Source organism: Vidua macroura, chromosome Z (assembly GCF_024509145.1).
Source record: "Vidua macroura isolate BioBank_ID:100142 chromosome Z, ASM2450914v1, whole genome shotgun sequence".
In the NCBI taxonomy this organism is placed as follows: Eukaryota; Metazoa; Chordata; class Aves; order Passeriformes; family Viduidae; genus Vidua; species Vidua macroura.
Window position 1 is genome coordinate 1092096 of NC_071611.1, and position 16046 is coordinate 1108141.

Here is a 16046-nt window from a genome sequence, read left to right on the forward strand (position 1 = left end):
AGTGGAAGGCGTCCCCGCCCATGGCGGATGGTCCTTCCAACCCAAACATTCTGTGCACCCACAGTTCTATGCCTTCCCTTTGTTAACTGCCCCGTCGTGCCCGTGTTTTGCAGATGTTGATGGAGCACAAGGCCACCATCCTGCAGAAGTACGCCCGGGGCTGGCTGGCCCGCGCGCGGTTCCGCCGGGCCCGGGCCGCCGCCGTGGTGCTGCAGTGCCACTGGCGGCGCCTCAGGGCCCGGCGCCAGCTCCAGGCCCTCCGCATCGAGGCACGCTCGGCGCAGCACCTCAAGAAGCTCAACATCGGCATGGAGAACAAGGTGGTGCAGCTGCAGAGGAAGGTGGACGAGCAGGTACGTCCCGGGCCGTGCTAGGACAGGCCTGGCCCGTCCGCCGCCTTGCGCCTTTCCGTGTTGTCTGGGAAGGGTCGTGTCGGTGGCAGCCAAGCGTTTGTAAGGGTGGGACACAGCTTGCTCAGGGAGCTGCACAAGCTGCACTGGAATTGTTGCGGGGACTGCCCAGCAGGGCTCAGAGGGGGAAAATGGAACGGCACTTCTGGGAGGTGTTGCTTGAAAACCCAAGCCAGCTGCACGTGGGATCCAATGGGTTTGGGGCTGAATTGCCCTGCTGTGCTTTTTGCTCTGCGGGCACTGAGCGTGCAGAGTGCGTGCCGCCACTGGTGTTGTGAACCCCGTGTTCTTGGGAGTCACGTTCCCTGGAAGATAAACAGCAATTTGGGTTATCCACATTTCCTTCGTGTTAGTAGACACAGCAACTCTCCAGGAGTAAGGGGAGGGTGGGATGGTATGATGTGACAGATCCCTGCGTGGCATGAGTTAATGACCTTACAGTGACTGTTTGATCACAGGGGTGTTTTCATCAGTAGGCATTTGCCATTAATAAGCTGCAGAATAATGGTTTGATTTTACAGACATAGCAGAATAATTTTTACACCTACTAATGTGTGCAAATTATTTTGTTAAATACCTTCTGTGTTGCTGTACAAGGAGTTGAGGGGCGATCATAAGAAGTGCTGAGTGGTACCTAGTTGTATTGACTAATATCAACAGGGAAATTCATATCCACTTGTACCCTTAAACTGAATTTTTACAGGTAGGAGAACATTCTCTTCAGTTGGGATTGCCCCTGATTTGTAGCACCAGTTTGTGATAATTCCAGTTTATCATTCTGAGATGGTGTCAGAGACCCTTGTCCATCCCACACGGCTCCCTCACCACCTGAAATCTCCCCACCGCAGTATGACAGGAGCAGTCCTGTGTTGGGGGTGGCTCTATGTTGGCTCAGACAGTGCAGAGTCAGGACACACGGGGGTTTGCATCACTGTGGTCACCCTCACTGCAGTGTTAATTGGCTGCAGTGCATTAACTGCACCGCAACAGGGTCCAACTTCCAGACTTCCAACTTACCCTGGTGTTTAATTTTAAAATGCCTGTTTCCATACTTAGATTTTGCTAGCAGTAACTTAGGAATGGGAAACTCTCAGAATAAGTTTTGGTGTGACCTGTCATCCAGAAGGTATTTTGGTGGAATTGAATAGGAAGAGTCAGTCCAGGTCGAGATAATTTGGGCTGAACTCATGCAATGAATGTGAACGTCAAAGTTGGATCTGCTGAGCAGCTGGACTTGACACTGGAACATCAGTGATATTTTATAGTTTGTATTTTTTCCCTATTTCCTTGCTAAGAGAAGTGTGGCAGTAGAACAGTAAAGGAAAAAAACCAATATTTGGTTAACATTGGCTTTCCTGTTACGTGTTTTGAAAGCCGCAAAAGGATCTGCTTTCGGAAAGGAGTCATGGAGAGCTTTTAACCAGGCAGAAATAATGGTCTTGAGCTCATCTTGCTCTCCTTCAGTCTCTCCACAGACTATGTTGTAGGAGTTTCTTTGATGCTTTCCGTGTAGCTTTTGCAGGAAAGAATTCCTGCTCTGGGGTACATGTGGTGGTCTGTCCAGTGAACTGAATTTAACCATCCTTCCAGGGCTGCCAGGTTTCCCTGGGATGCTTTGGAAGTGCTAAGGGGCACCTTTCCAGTAGATTCTTTTTTCAATGCACTGAATCTTTTTTCTGGCACGGTGCATTTGCAGTATCGTAGTTTCCCTGAAGGATCTTGCTTTCAGTCCTTGCTAATCTATAAACACAACCTTTGAAAATACCAATTAACTTTACAAGGAAAAAAAAAAAAGCATATAGCAGGTAACCTGGAGAGATGCAGTTGTGATGTATTCTTGAGTAGCTGAGGAAGAAAATGTTTCTATTTCTGCTACTTTAGCTCATGCATGAGTAGAGATGCAATCCTCCGTGTGCCCCTAAGGAAGAGATCTTTCTTTGAAAACATTAAAACCTATTATTGTATGTCAGCCCCAGCTCAGATGCTCTGGCATCTGTAACTGGAATAATTTAATTAGGTTTTTTAATCAGGTGAGGGATTTTTTGCACACAGAAGAAAGATTTTGATCTATTTTGCTGCAAAACATCCTCACTGAAGCACTTTCTTTTGTATTTACATTGGACCAATTCCTTCTCTTTTTTTTTTTTTTTTTTTTTTTTTTTTTTTTTTTTTTTTTTTTTTTCTCTCCTTCAGGTAATTTTCTTTAAATCTGTTTGTTGGAATTGCCTGAGACACCTACAAGGCATGTGCCTAATTTAGTATTGCATGTTCTTGCAGCCAGTATTTAGACACATTGTGAGCTCTCTACACTCTCTCTGCAAGCACTACTGTATCTCTGAGCATTTTTGGGAATAAAACTAGTTTGGGTAACCAAGCTGATGAATTTGTTACATCTGCCTTTGGTAGCAAAATAAATTAGGGTTTTTCACAGAGCCCAAGTTGAAACCAGGACTGTCTCAGGTCTACAGGGCTAGATAATGATTGAAAATAAAGCAAGTTTGAGTTTAACAGGGTTTAACTGTTGAGCAATCTCTGATTGCAGTGGGGAGCAACCCAGTAAATGCTCTCTCATGTCAGTAGTTTTTAATAAAAAAACCCAGAACCATTCCTGTGCATTTATCTTGTATTTGTATATCAGGGGGTGGAATGAGATGGGCTTTAATGCCCCTTCCAGCTCAAATCGTTCTAGGATTCTATGAAATGCCTTTGGTCATGCAGAAATTATAATTTCCTAATATGATACGAATGCTGAATTTTGATGTTCATTAATAATTCATTACTAGGGAGCAAAGGAAAAAAATGTTAATATGCCTCATTTACTTGTTTTTCCATTTGAGATGTGTCTTTATCTTGCTTCAGAGCGCTGAGATGCAGGGAGAGGAGTTGCTTTGGGAGGTCACCTTAAGAAGGGCCAGAAGGATGATCAGAGCAAGACTTTAAAAACCAGAATGCATTTTAAGTTTCAAAATGGTTCTTGTGGTATCGAGATTATCTACCCAAAGTCAGCACAGCTTCTGTAGTAGGCTTTTAATGAAGCTCTAGGTCTTTGGCCTGTGGATATCTAATAACGATGATATTTTATTGGTCACAGTGCCCATTGACTTTGATTTGAAGCCCAAAAATCAGCTAGGTCTGCTGAATTTTCAGTTCTCAAAACTGGGGAGAAAATCACTGCTAAGTGCTTTAGAAGTGAAAACCTGAGCAAATGAAAGGATGGCTGAGGTGGCACATGACTTAAAACTGGAGTTTGGGGAGCTCCTTGTGCTTGAAGCTGCAGTTCTGTATTGTCACTCCAGGTTTCTGCAGGCATGGGATTCAGGAATAGCAGGGTAAACTGCAAAAGGAATATTACAAACTCCCCAAAACTGCAAACCAATCACATTAAGCAATGCTGTTTGGAAGCTGTAGTAGAAGTGTAGTATTTTGGTTTGGTTGCCAGTGCTACCAAGAGTTTCTTGCCTTTGCTCTGAGTGATATCAGCGTAGTACCAATTTGACAAATGCTTCTGTAATCGTTGCCAAAATATTATTGAGCTTTTGTCACAGTTTAGAAATAGCTTTTAGCTTTATAAGCTTCATTAGCATATGCATGGAATTATTGTTATTGTGGGTCTGTCACCCACCATGCTTGAGGATTTGAGTGGCTGCTTTTATAGTGCATCACTGCATGCATTGATGTCACTTGTGCTCTTGTTTTCTTCTTTCTGGGATGCTGGCTGCAGAACAAGGAGAACAAGCTTCTGAATGAGCAGCTGTCCATGCTGACATCGGCCCACTCCTCCGAGGTGGAGAAGCTGAAGAAGGAGCTGCAGCAGTACCAGCAGACCCAGCAGGGTGATGGCAAGCAGCTCCTCAGCCTGCAGGAGGAGATGGAGCGGCTGAGGATGGAGCTGGAGAGGGCTCACGGGGAGAGGGAGGTCATGGAGGACAGCCACGGCAAGGAGAGGGACCTGCTGAGGAAGGTACATCTGTCTGTCTGTCTGTCTGCCTGCCTGCCTCAGGTTGTCTCCTGCAGGTGGCCGTGTTGATGAGGGCTCACTCTTCACAGCTCTGAAGGGGAGTGTCTGTTCTTTGACTGTTAGTTCTCCTGCTGAATGCCCCTAGGATTTACCCCAGCTCATGGGGCAGGGCAGGTAGACATCCCTGCAGGGGCAGTGGCTGCCTTGTGTCAGGACACACCACCCTGATGCCTTTTGTGCTGCCAACCACAAGGAAACGCCCCAAACCCAAACGCATCTGGAAATCGGGATGCCTAATAACCATGGACATCATGGAATCACAGAGTTGTAAAGGTTGAAAAAGACCTGTAAAATCACCAAGTCCAACCATCAGCCCAGCACCATTGTGTTCAGCACTAAACCATGTCCTCAAGTGTCACATCCATGTGGTTTTTGAACACTTCCAGGGCTGGTGACTCCGCCACTACTCTGAGCAGTCTGTTCCAATGCTTTACAAGCCTTTCAGTGAAAAAAGTTTCTCTGATACCCAATCTAAACCTGCCCTGGCACAACTTGAAGCTGCTTTTCCTGTCCTAAGTTTCATGTGAATGCCAGAGCTTCATGTGTATACAGTGATTCCTCAAGGTTGTGTAATGCAAATTACTGGGGAGGTCTGTCACATCTGCTGCAAATATTAGGAAGATGTAAATATTCCTCACCCCAACCTGGGATGAGACACAAGGCTCAATTTCTAACCTAGCTGGTGCTATAGGTACACACAGAGTATGACCAATGTGTGGACCAACTTCCCTCCCTGAGGAGAGGCGCTGCTCCAGCACCAGCTGCTGGTTGTTACAGATTTTTATAGGGTTTGGAGCTGGGATATACACAGAATAGGTTTATTTTTTTTTTTTTTTTCTTCCTCCTTCATGCAAACCCACAGAATTTCCTAGTTTGGAAAGGAACCACAAGGACAATCAAGTGCAGCAATCCTGTGCTTTACCTCTTGGGGTAGGAGTGGTCCAACACTGCCACCATTGTACAACAAGGCGTTCTAGTGGGAGAAAGAGATTCCAGAGTGTAGAGTTTGAAATAGAGTTTGAAAATAGCAAAGATGGACCTTTTGCCCTGAATTTCTTTGCTGATCAGATTAATTCTGAGTAACACCCATTCTCTTAACCTGAGGCACTGAGCTGAGAATTCAGTTTCCTTCTGCAAATGCTTGTGGCTGCTCAAGTTAAATCCATGATATCTCTCCTGCACCAGAAATTGAATTGAATCTTTGATCTTGCTATTGGAAATAATTTAGGGCCTTTCTACTCAATAAATTGCAAAGAAAAGGCTGTTTTGCAGCTGTTATTCTAGAACAGTACTTGGTGTGTGACAACCTGAAGACGAGTCACTTTTGGAAATAAAAAAAAAAAAAAAAAAGGATCCTGGAAATAGCTGCATTAATATTACAATGGAAGAATGTCCTTATGAGGCTCCTCTAGCGCACTTCACACAGCACCAGCCGAGCCCTCAGGGGGTGGGTTTGGCTGAGAAGCTGTGGTGAGGGACCGTGGTCAGGGTGATTTGCCCTAAACCTCTGGCATGACTGAAATGCACTGTTGGTTGTGCTTCTCAAAGAGGTGAACAGTCCTGCTGTCACCTGCTGTCCTTGGCTGGACCAAGAGAGCTGCCAGGTGATCACTTGCTCCACTCCTTGCACTTGTGGTGCACCACACAGGGACGTGTGAAACCGGTGATTTCCTTTTAAAATTATAAGATTCTTTTTGGTGCAGGGCTCTGTTCATTAGCTGGGTGCAGCACAGGCTTTTAGGGCCTGAAAGGATGCCTGATTTTAAGGGTGGTGCAGCTGGGGATAAACTGTGTCTCTTTGTTCTTGATTGCAAATTGCCTTCAAGCACTTTGATGGAAGGTTGGATTTATCACTGAAGAAATGCTTTTAAAAAGCATGGAAACAAAGCAGAAGCTTTCCCTTGTTGTAAAAGTGCCTACAGCAGAGCAAATACTGTGCATTTCACCATGAAAATAGTTAATTATAAAACATTTCTAATCGTGCAGGCTCCTATTTCTGGCATTAGCTTTCCATTGCTCCCTTCAGTTCCTTGTAAGTGGGAAGATGGAGAAGACCTGTTTCCTTCCTGGAAATATTAATTTAACCAGAACACTTCCCAAGAAAAATTCTGGGAAGAGATTTTTGAGTTGTTCTAATATCTGCTAGAAGCTGGGAAGCATAATGAAACTAAATTCAGGTGAGAAGCAGTTTTTGCCTTCAATATAAAGATGACACCACGGGCATGGATGTAGTGGGACAGATTCTCAAAGATATCTCACTTCAGAGTAAGACTGCGATGAACCTTTAATTTTTCTTCAGCTCCTGAAAATCCATGTCAATTTTGATTTGAAAAAAAAAAAAGTCCTTTATCTCTTCATCATAACTATTCTGTCCAAGTCCTTAATTTTAGAATAGCTTTTCTTATTTAATTTTGTGATTAAGTTTTAAACATATGGGTAAGTACCAACAGCTCCTTCTAGGTGCTTTGGTAGCACCTATTCTTCTCGCTTGGTGAGCTAGGATAATCCACAGCCTGGCCAGGAATTTCATTAGGAAAGTGCCAAATGCCATCATCCTTTTCTTACAAGACTGGGGGAGGATGTGAGGCAGACCTAATGAGCAGGTTGTTCCAGGGAAACACTTAGATAAGAGCTGCAGCCATCACAAGTGCTCCCTGCTCAGCATCTTCCACAGAAATCTTTCAAATCAGGTACTCTTGCATTTGAAGCACCTCCAAGGATCTGTTTCATGTGGAAAGATAAGCAGGAGGTACAAAAGTTGTCCATGTAGGTATCAGGGATGGAGTTGGTGCTGCCTGGCCATTGTGTGACCTGCTCCCTTTGCCTCTCCCTGTGTATAGTGGACTGTTCACGTTCCCACTGGGCTTGGTTACACACAGGTTTTGATGTCTGAGCTTGTTCCTCTTTCAGGAATGCAGAAAACAAATCCTGTTTAAGAGAACATCCTAAAAATACCTCTACCCAGCCTGGATTAGAAATTTTAAAATCTGGGAATAATTTGTGTGGCTTCTGTTAAGTCCTGCTCTTCCAAATATCCTCTCATCATGGTTGAGAATACTCAAGATTTTGGTCCAGTTTTGTTTTCCAGCCATCATAGCTTTGGGCAGAGAATTCCTTATCAGCACCCAATAAAAAGCATTAGTAAAATAATCCCACTGTCTTTAATCTTTTCCTGATGGGACAAACAAGTAGAGCTCCTTACTGTCCCATTGCAGCACAGGTTTTCCTTCCATTCCATCCCTCTTGTATCTCTTCTCCAATTTTTTTAAGAATTCTTCATACCTTGAAGTCGCTAGTGCTGATCTAATGGCAGATGTGATTTATGGTGAAGGAGTGCAGTTGGTTTTGGTACAGAATATTAAAATCTTGGCTCAGTTCACAGCATTTAAAACACCAGTAGCTCTGTATGCTTAAATTGTGGTGCTTTTCACTTTCTAGTTGTACATCCAGACTCCAGCCTCCTAGGAGAGGTGCAGACAGATGTAATGCAGACAGCTGGAGTAAATTAACAGGGACAGTAACGAGTGGGGAGGTTTTTCAGTTTGTTCATGGAACAGGACTGATTCAGTTGTGACTTAGAGGAAAACATCCACTGTGCTTGTCCTCATCATTAGTATGTATCTGGCATAGCCAGTGTTTGATCAAATGCCTTAATTTGAACGTGCTTGTTTGGAAGACTGAAATCTGTGCTAGGAGTGCATGCCAGCTGGGCTGCCTATAAATTCAATGTAGTGATGACAGCAAAATTATTGCTCTTGGGCTCTGAAAACTCTTTATTATGGTGTTTACAGCGTTGTTTATCGCTGGCGCCTTGAGATCCTTCTGCTGCGTGTAGCCGTTTCCTAAGCCGTGGCTACGGGAAGTGAAGGAGCAGGCATAGGGGATGACACATGCTGGGATGATGTGCATTCTCCCCCCGACAGCAGCAGAATCATCCTGCTTGGCTGTGGCAGCGTATTTCACTTGACAATATGATGGTGGTGTGTTTTGAGATAACGCTGTTGAACGCACCAGAATTCAGGGAGCTGAATGATGTTCCAGGATTGGTTGCTGTCAGCATCAGTCCAGCATTGCAGTTGTGACAGGTGAAAATAGTATTTTTCAGGATTTAGTTCCTGTTTTCATTATTTTTTACGAGGCAGTTGTTGTTAATAGCTGCTAAATATGCTGCTGTTGTATTGCCAAGGGCCCTGGTACATGTCATTCCTCACTGTACCAGAGGTTCTGTAGTTGGTGGGAAGCACTGAAGTGACTCATCATGCTACATGGATTGGGTACAATAAAATTAGAAAAGCCTGATCTATTCACTCAGCTCGCATTCACTGTGTCCATCTCAGCTCCTGAAGTGCTACATCTCTGAGAACAATCAGCAGATTTATTTCCCCAGCAGCTGTGACTCGCTGCTGTGACTTGAAGACAATGATGAAGCCCATTGAAATCTAAAAATAAACCTCTGATCTGATGACCTGATCACTTCCAAGGGCTTTGCTCCTACAGGTCGTGGCCACCAAGTTCAGCTGCTCAATATTTTGTAAGATTCTGCTGAAAACATTGGTTAAGGGAGAAGTGCAGTAAAGACAGGGAAAGTTATTCTCTTTTGTAGCAGTGCATTTCTCCTGTGTTTCTGCTACTGGTGTACAAAGGATAAGTGGCAAAGCACAGGGGAACAGATCTTTTAAAGAGCAAAGAGAGGCCGAACAAAGCCCCCTGTCTCCTGCCAGGTGAAATTAATCCCTGCAGGAGCCCTGCCCTGCAGCCAGCAGTAACTCTCTGCCTTGTTCCCTAGCGTATCTCCGACCTGGAAGAAGAAAACGCTCTCCTGAAGCAGGAAAAAGAGGAGCTGAACAGCAAGATTCTCTGTCAGTCTGAAGGTAGGACTAACTGCCTATGGCATCATCATGCCTCCATTAGACGAGGAGCTCGTTTTCCCTGCCTTGAAAAGCGCTAATCTTCCCGTCTTGACCCTTTCCTGGTGGCTTTTGTCTCTATTTTGTTGTGCAGGTAGTTCTGTTTGTGCTGTTCTACTACAAGAACAGAACTACCTGCACAACAGGTAAGCCAGAGGCCAGTTTAACTGGTGAAATACAGAATAAAGTACCTAGCAAGGCTTTTTATTTCAGTTATGTTAAAGCATTTCATTTAATGCATTTAGTTCAGTTATGTTTAAGCATTTCACGCAGACAGTGTGGGAGGCAGTGAAGCTGATGGAGTAGGGAATAGCTGTGTCCCAAGAATAATTAATAAAGGATCCAAGGGGCAGCACAATTCACATTATTGAGCTGTGGTGAAGGATTTCTCTAGTGTGACATGAGCCTGTGAGTGTTTTTTAAAAGCAGAGACTTAGCTGACAAGTCATACATAGGGGAAGCAACCTGGGAAAATCCCATTTCACAAAAGGGACTCTCATGCATGTATTGAGCTTTTCTATTTTTGGTCATCCTTTTCAGCTTTGGTTTTGCAGCAGGATTTACAAAGGTCATCATGCTGTAGATGTAACTATCACTGCTCCGTGGTACTTGTGAAGTGCCTTTTGCTCCTAGCCTAACACAAAACAAAGAAATTAAGATGACATATTAAGAAAAAACTTGCTGCAAATGTTTATTCATTCCTTACAGGATGCTTTTGGAGCATCTAAGATGGGAGAAAGGAGGTGGAGGGGGTTGGTTTGTTGTTCACCAATTTAAAACAACACACGGGCTACATTTGCCTTAGGTTCCTTAGGAAGAGGAGGGACCGGGTTTGCTTCCAGAGGGGGGGTTTTTAACAAATAACTGAATTTATTTGGATATAAACTTCTTTGAACCCCCACAATCTTGCCATGGTAAATGGTCGATGAGGGCGTGAGGAAGAGCTGCTGTTTTTGATTTGCTTCTATGCCAAAGCTGCTGGTGGGAAGCAGGCAGGGAAGTTTTCATATGCAGCAAGTACCACCTTTTCAACCCAAATGTATTTCTGTACCATGCTGGTCTTTTCTTAAGTGGGTTTATGGCTGGTCCATGGGAGCTGGAGCTGCCATAGTTAAATGATGGTTTGTAGATGCTGGAGACTTCTCTTTAACTCAAGGCAAAAGGACTGCTTAGCAAGCAGAAGAGCTCAAGCTGTGTCAAATATTGAGGAGACTAATACAGATTATAATAGTCTCTAAATATTAGTGAGTGCTTATATATATTTTAAAGGCTCTTGGCAGAGAGTATTTTGTTCATTAGTTGTTGTTTCACATGTTTACAAGAAGCGTGTTTCTGAGCTAAAGTTCACAATTTCCTTTCCCCCCCCCCCATTCCTATTTTGAAGATGAATTTGCACGAAACACAGTTGAGGTAAATATGCAGATGAAGAAAGAGCTGGAAGAAGAGAGGTCTCGTTATCAGAACCTGGTAAAAGAGTATGCAAGTCTGGAGCAGAGATATGACAACTTGAGGGATGAAATGACTATTTTTAAGGTAACAAAACTGGAATTATCTGTGTTCCCCTGTGTCCTGGACCTGATGTTGGTGCCGGGATAACGTGGCTCACTCACCCCCAAAACATAAAATAGAACTGCCATTAGTGGGCAGTTTGTACTTGATATTTCTAAGGATACCTATCTGCACTGGAGCCAAACCATTTGTGTGCCTTGCAAAAGGAGCTTGGTCTTCCGTGCTTCTCTGTGAAATGCTTAGAGATGTCTGTGAACTTCAGCAAAAGCTGGGTCATGCTTGTTCTTGTCTTGCTTTTGTGTCAGTGATGTTTATGTGTAGGTGTTGGGTTGAAAAAGCAAACAAACAAAGCCTCCAGCAATATGACTTCAGAATTTCAAAACCCAGAGTTTTTAGGTTCAGCATTGCTAAAGTGTTAGAAAAACTGTTGAAAATCAGAGTGCTTCTGGATTTGATGGAAGGCTGAGTGTTTAAAGAGGGTGCTGTCAGCAGCATAACCTTGAGCTCAGATCTGCATGTTCACACTTAGCAGGCATGTGGTGTCATGAAGAGCCTTTAATTCATGCCAAATTTTTACGCTGAGCTCCTATATCACTTTTGCACTTTGAAGTGTTAATGTGAATTTCAGGGGTAGGGCATAAAAACTTAGAACATGTAATTCTCTGTAAGGTAACTTAAGTATATAGTCACCTATTTGCTCTAAAGAATCAACACTTGGAGAGGAATCCTTTAACACTGGGTGCTTTATGTGTCTGCATCGTTTCCTGGCAGCAAACACCGGGGCACAGGAGAAACCCATCCAACCAGAGCAGCTTGGAGTCTGATTCCAATAACCCATCCATCTGCACCTCTGAGATCGGGGACACAGAGGATGTGATACAGCAGGTGGAGGTACAGTGAACGAGCAGGGAGGGCAGGGGAGCCCTGCTCTGGGCGTGATGGGTGTGGGGTTTGCAGCACAGGCGGGCAGTGCGGGTTGGGCAATGAGGTGTGATGGATGAAATTGGTTCCGTGCTGTAGAAACGCGTCGTTAATTGTGTGAGAGGGACTGCAGGGTTGTGGTGCTCTGGCAAATTCTACTTGTTTGCAGCATCAGGGCTCTAAAAATAATACAGTGCTGTCTTTGGGCCATACCAGCTTGAAGACTGATGAAAATTCATCACAGCAGTTACACCCAGTGCTGATGGATCATGACTGTATCATGATCCCTCTCTGCAAGGACACCAGAATTCATTGGCCTCTTGCCCTGAGCATTTTCATTCCCGTGCATCTTCACGGATGCATTGCTGGCCAGCACGGCCCTGTAATCAAATCAACAGTCTCCTAATGCAGAAAAGAGCAGCACAAATTATTCCTTGGCTATCAAGAATCCTCTGGAAGAGGGAAATGTGTTTTTACTTACGTCTGATAGAATAAGCTGCTTTTAAAACTCCACTTTTCTGACTCTTGAGCACTAACAGGTGATCAGTGTCCCTAAGGTCAGCCCTACCCTTGCAGGACCATATTTTATGTCCCAATACACACCTGCAGAAGCCCCCACTTCCCTCTGCTGGCTGCTGCATTATATTGCTCTGGTATTTTTGAACAGCTCTGGAAGCATTTTCTGAAGTCAAAATAATCAGTATTGACAATGCTTGGATATAAAATATTCCAGGTGAAGGCAGTTAAAAACCCCCAACAAATAAACACTTGACTAAAAGGGACCCAGTAGGGCATTTTTGATGTTCTTAGCCCCCATCATCTACCTATCTGTTGGGCTGTTAAGCATTCAGTGATGTATCAAAACAAGTCAGGTATTTTACTGACACTAAAAATAGGTGTTTAAAATGTGGATTTGCTTTTTGGAAGTACATGTGTTTCTTAGGATGCTCTTGTTCCTGGCTGTGGCTGATGTACAGTCAGGGTGCATCTGGCACTATGCATGGGTATAGAACTTGACACTGAGGTCTTCTCTTTTTTTCCCTCCCTCCTGTTCTTCTCCAGGAGATTGGGATGGAGAAAGCAGCCATGGACATGACCCTCTTCCTGAAGCTACAGAAGCGAGTGAGGGAGCTTGAGGTGGAGAGGAAGAAGCTGCAAGCCCAGCTGGAGAAAAAGGAGCAAGAGAGCAAGAAATCCCAGGCAAGAGGCATCTTGCTAATATTTCATATTTGTAACTGGCCTTCCTTGATTGCCTGAGGCCACATGATGTAGGAATTTAGCTTTGAGAGTGACAAGTTCAAGGCTACAAATCCAGCTAGAAAAGGGAGATAAACTTTTTTTTTTTTGTCAGCTAAGGACAATTGGACAAGAGAACTGCTTTATTTATTTGTTTAAAGAAACTGGTTATAACATATTTATGGCAGTATCTTAAGGCTTCTTGAAAGCAATGAAATGTGGAATCAATTTTGGCACACATTATTCCACTCAGCACTGACCCTGTGTCTCACGTGTTGCACCCTGCATATTCAACAATTCCCCCTTTTGGATGATTTCTGTTATTCAAGCATTTCTTTGCTGTCCTGGTTCCCCCCATCCAGCAGTGTGTGGCATGAGCTGAAAAGCACTTCACACACATGTCGGTCAGGCTGGTGTCCTCAGTTTGATTTTATTATCATTTGTGTGTTTTGGTTAGGTTTTTTTTCCTCAGTCATGGTCACAGAGAGGAATACGGGTTAAAAGTAGTGTAGTAAATCAGAAATATCAGGATAGCTGTTAGAAGAATGGGTTCTTAATTTCTGTTGCAAGGCAGGGATAGTGTTTTGCTGTATTCTTCCTTCCTTGTGGGGAAAAAAAAACCCAAAAAAACCAAAAACCCAATCAAACAAACAAAAACCCACTCCCAAACTAAAAAATAAACCCAAACACCTAAAGTTTGAGCTGCTTGCCTGAAAGCAAATTAAAGACAAGTATATTAAGAAAATCCAGGTTACTGACAGCCCAGTGGTAACTCAGTAGACAGGAGTCCATAAGTCTGAAAATAAAACTCTCTAGGTTGTGGTGAGCTGACTTCTGAGTTGGGGGGTTTTAATAGCAGACCTCTTGTATGTGCTTTCCCTGCCATCTGTAGCCAAGGCTCTGTGGCTTGTCAGAGGCCAGAGTGTGCTACGAAACAGCAGTGCTGCTGTGTGCTTGGAGTCCTGAAGCACTGAAGATGCTCTTTTATAAATTGCTGGGCAAATGCCATCCCTCTTGGATGCATATTTGAAATTTCTGGGGGCTTCTGTTGCTTTGTTTGGGAATTATTTTCGTTATTACTCTCCAGTGTGAGATCAGTGTACCTTTGAACAAATGCAGTAGGAGACTGCAACAAAATAATCAACAGTAATTATTTACTTGCTTCACTAGATATCCTTATTGATTACCCCGAGCAATTTGCAGGAAACACATGAAACAGGAGACTTCCCCAGCTTCTCATTCCTGCTGCAGGAGGATTAAAAAACCTGTTTTCTAACTGCTGTGTTGAAGATTGTTCCCTTAATGACTGTCATTGTTTGAAAGCTGCAGCGAGGCACAGTTGTCAGGATGTTAATGAGAGATTAAACCATTTTCTCTTGGAGTGTCCTCTGCCCCACTGGTGTTGCTGGGATGCTGTCTGATGGCAATTAATGATATTATTATGGTTGAGCTGGCCAGCAGGGCTGAATGCTGATGGAGATGTGCCTAGCTACCCTGTGCTGTGTGCCAGTGCTTCCACCTGCTCCTAAATAAAAATTTGCTCTTTAATCTGCACAGGTAATTGAAATAAAGACTGAAGTGACTTCGGAACATGAAGATTTTGCATACAACAGCCTGAAGGTGAGTGAGAGGCTTCTACTCAGTGCTGTAACCTATTGCATGGCTCCAGCAGCCCAAACAAATGGTGTGAATGTGATAATAACCCAAAACCTGCTGTAATCAGCTCTGTTAGAGAGGGCAGTTGGAAAGCTGTAGCTTTCCATCTGCTCCTGGGCATGGGATGGGCTCACATATGTTTCTCTCTGGGGTGACATCTGTTTTCTGCTGATCTACCTGTCTTTGAGTCATCCATGGAGGTAACGAACCCACTTGTGGTGAAGGGGGCTTTTTCCATGGCAGGTGTTCCCTCAGGGACTTTGTTGGGCTCCCTTTGATGGGCACTGCAGGTCTCAGCAGTTGGCTTTGCAGCAGGTGTAAATTCTTACGGGCTGTTTCTTGTTCCAGGCTCCACCTCTGTTTCTTAGCCACCTTCTGTGCTATCCCAAGGTGCCACTCAGGTCAAAGCCAGATAAATCTGTGGAGTGATTTGAGCCTCCTTAAATGGCTCCATCTCACAGCAGAAGTGCTGGCTGAGCACAGTCATCCTGTGTCTTCTCAGTATTGCCCTACCCTAGAATTTGTCTTGCCCCCAAGCTCTAAATCCTGACAGTTTCTGTCCCCATCACTTTCTCCCTGTGACAATCAGAGCAACTGAAACCACCTGGGCTCCTACTGCAGCTTCTGTGGGTTCTATCCTCCTGCTCTAACTGTATTCAAACACTTCAGGCCTTAACTGGCTTAGACCAATTTTTATGTCCTGCTTATCCTCAGAAAACCAGTTCCTAAGATAGTGTTGTTAAGGGAAAATTTTTTAAGCTGTTGGTTTTTTCAGTGCAAACCTACCTTTCTGATATTCCTTCTCTCCCTATCCCATTAACAAATATTGCAATGCAACTGAGAAGTCCAGAGGAGCATATGTTTTCCAGAACAGCATGATGCTAAACCATCTGTCAATAGTAATATCAATTTTTCCTCCTGCATCATCTCCTCCGAAGGATGCAGAAAAAAGCAGAAATTAGAGATGGAAAGGATGTCCAACCCTCACTAAGCCCTTAGAGTATCAGTAGATTTTTATGACACTTAATAATCCAATTTTATTTTCCTTGCATGCTATTGGTGTAGCTCTGAATTTCCTTAGTACCTCTGCATAGCCCCTTGGAGAAGAAGCATGACCAGGTCACTGCCCAAGTGTCTTCCAGCTGGTTAAACATACTTGTGGAAGGTTTAAGTTTCTTGGCCTTGTAAAACAAAGTGGAGTCGCAGTTTGGAAGGGGGAAGCCCAGCAGATAAGAGCCACCACCTCCTTAAATGGCTTCTGGAGTTCTGACTTCTGTGTGAGTTCACAAACTGTGTTTCCTTCAAGGTTTAACCCTGGAAGTTCAGAGCAGAAATACTAATGTTGGGTTTTCCTGCTTTCTGCATACTGACATACTGGCATTCATAGTT

At 44.0% G+C, this 16046-nt stretch overlaps 1 protein-coding gene across 1 annotated transcript in view; it reads left to right on the top strand.

Moving 5' to 3' along the window:
- MYO5B (myosin VB) overlaps nt 1–16046 on the top strand; it is a 148662-nt gene that overhangs the window by 107531 nt on the left and 25085 nt on the right. Inside the window, exons 21-27 of the mRNA XM_054003809.1 lie at nt 114–353; nt 4132–4371; nt 9215–9299; nt 10720–10868; nt 11616–11735; nt 12828–12965; nt 14559–14621. Coding sequence (XP_053859784.1) covers nt 114–353; nt 4132–4371; nt 9215–9299; nt 10720–10868; nt 11616–11735; nt 12828–12965; nt 14559–14621 — 1035 coding nt within the window. The remainder of the gene's footprint in view (nt 1–113; nt 354–4131; nt 4372–9214; nt 9300–10719; nt 10869–11615; nt 11736–12827; nt 12966–14558; nt 14622–16046) is intronic.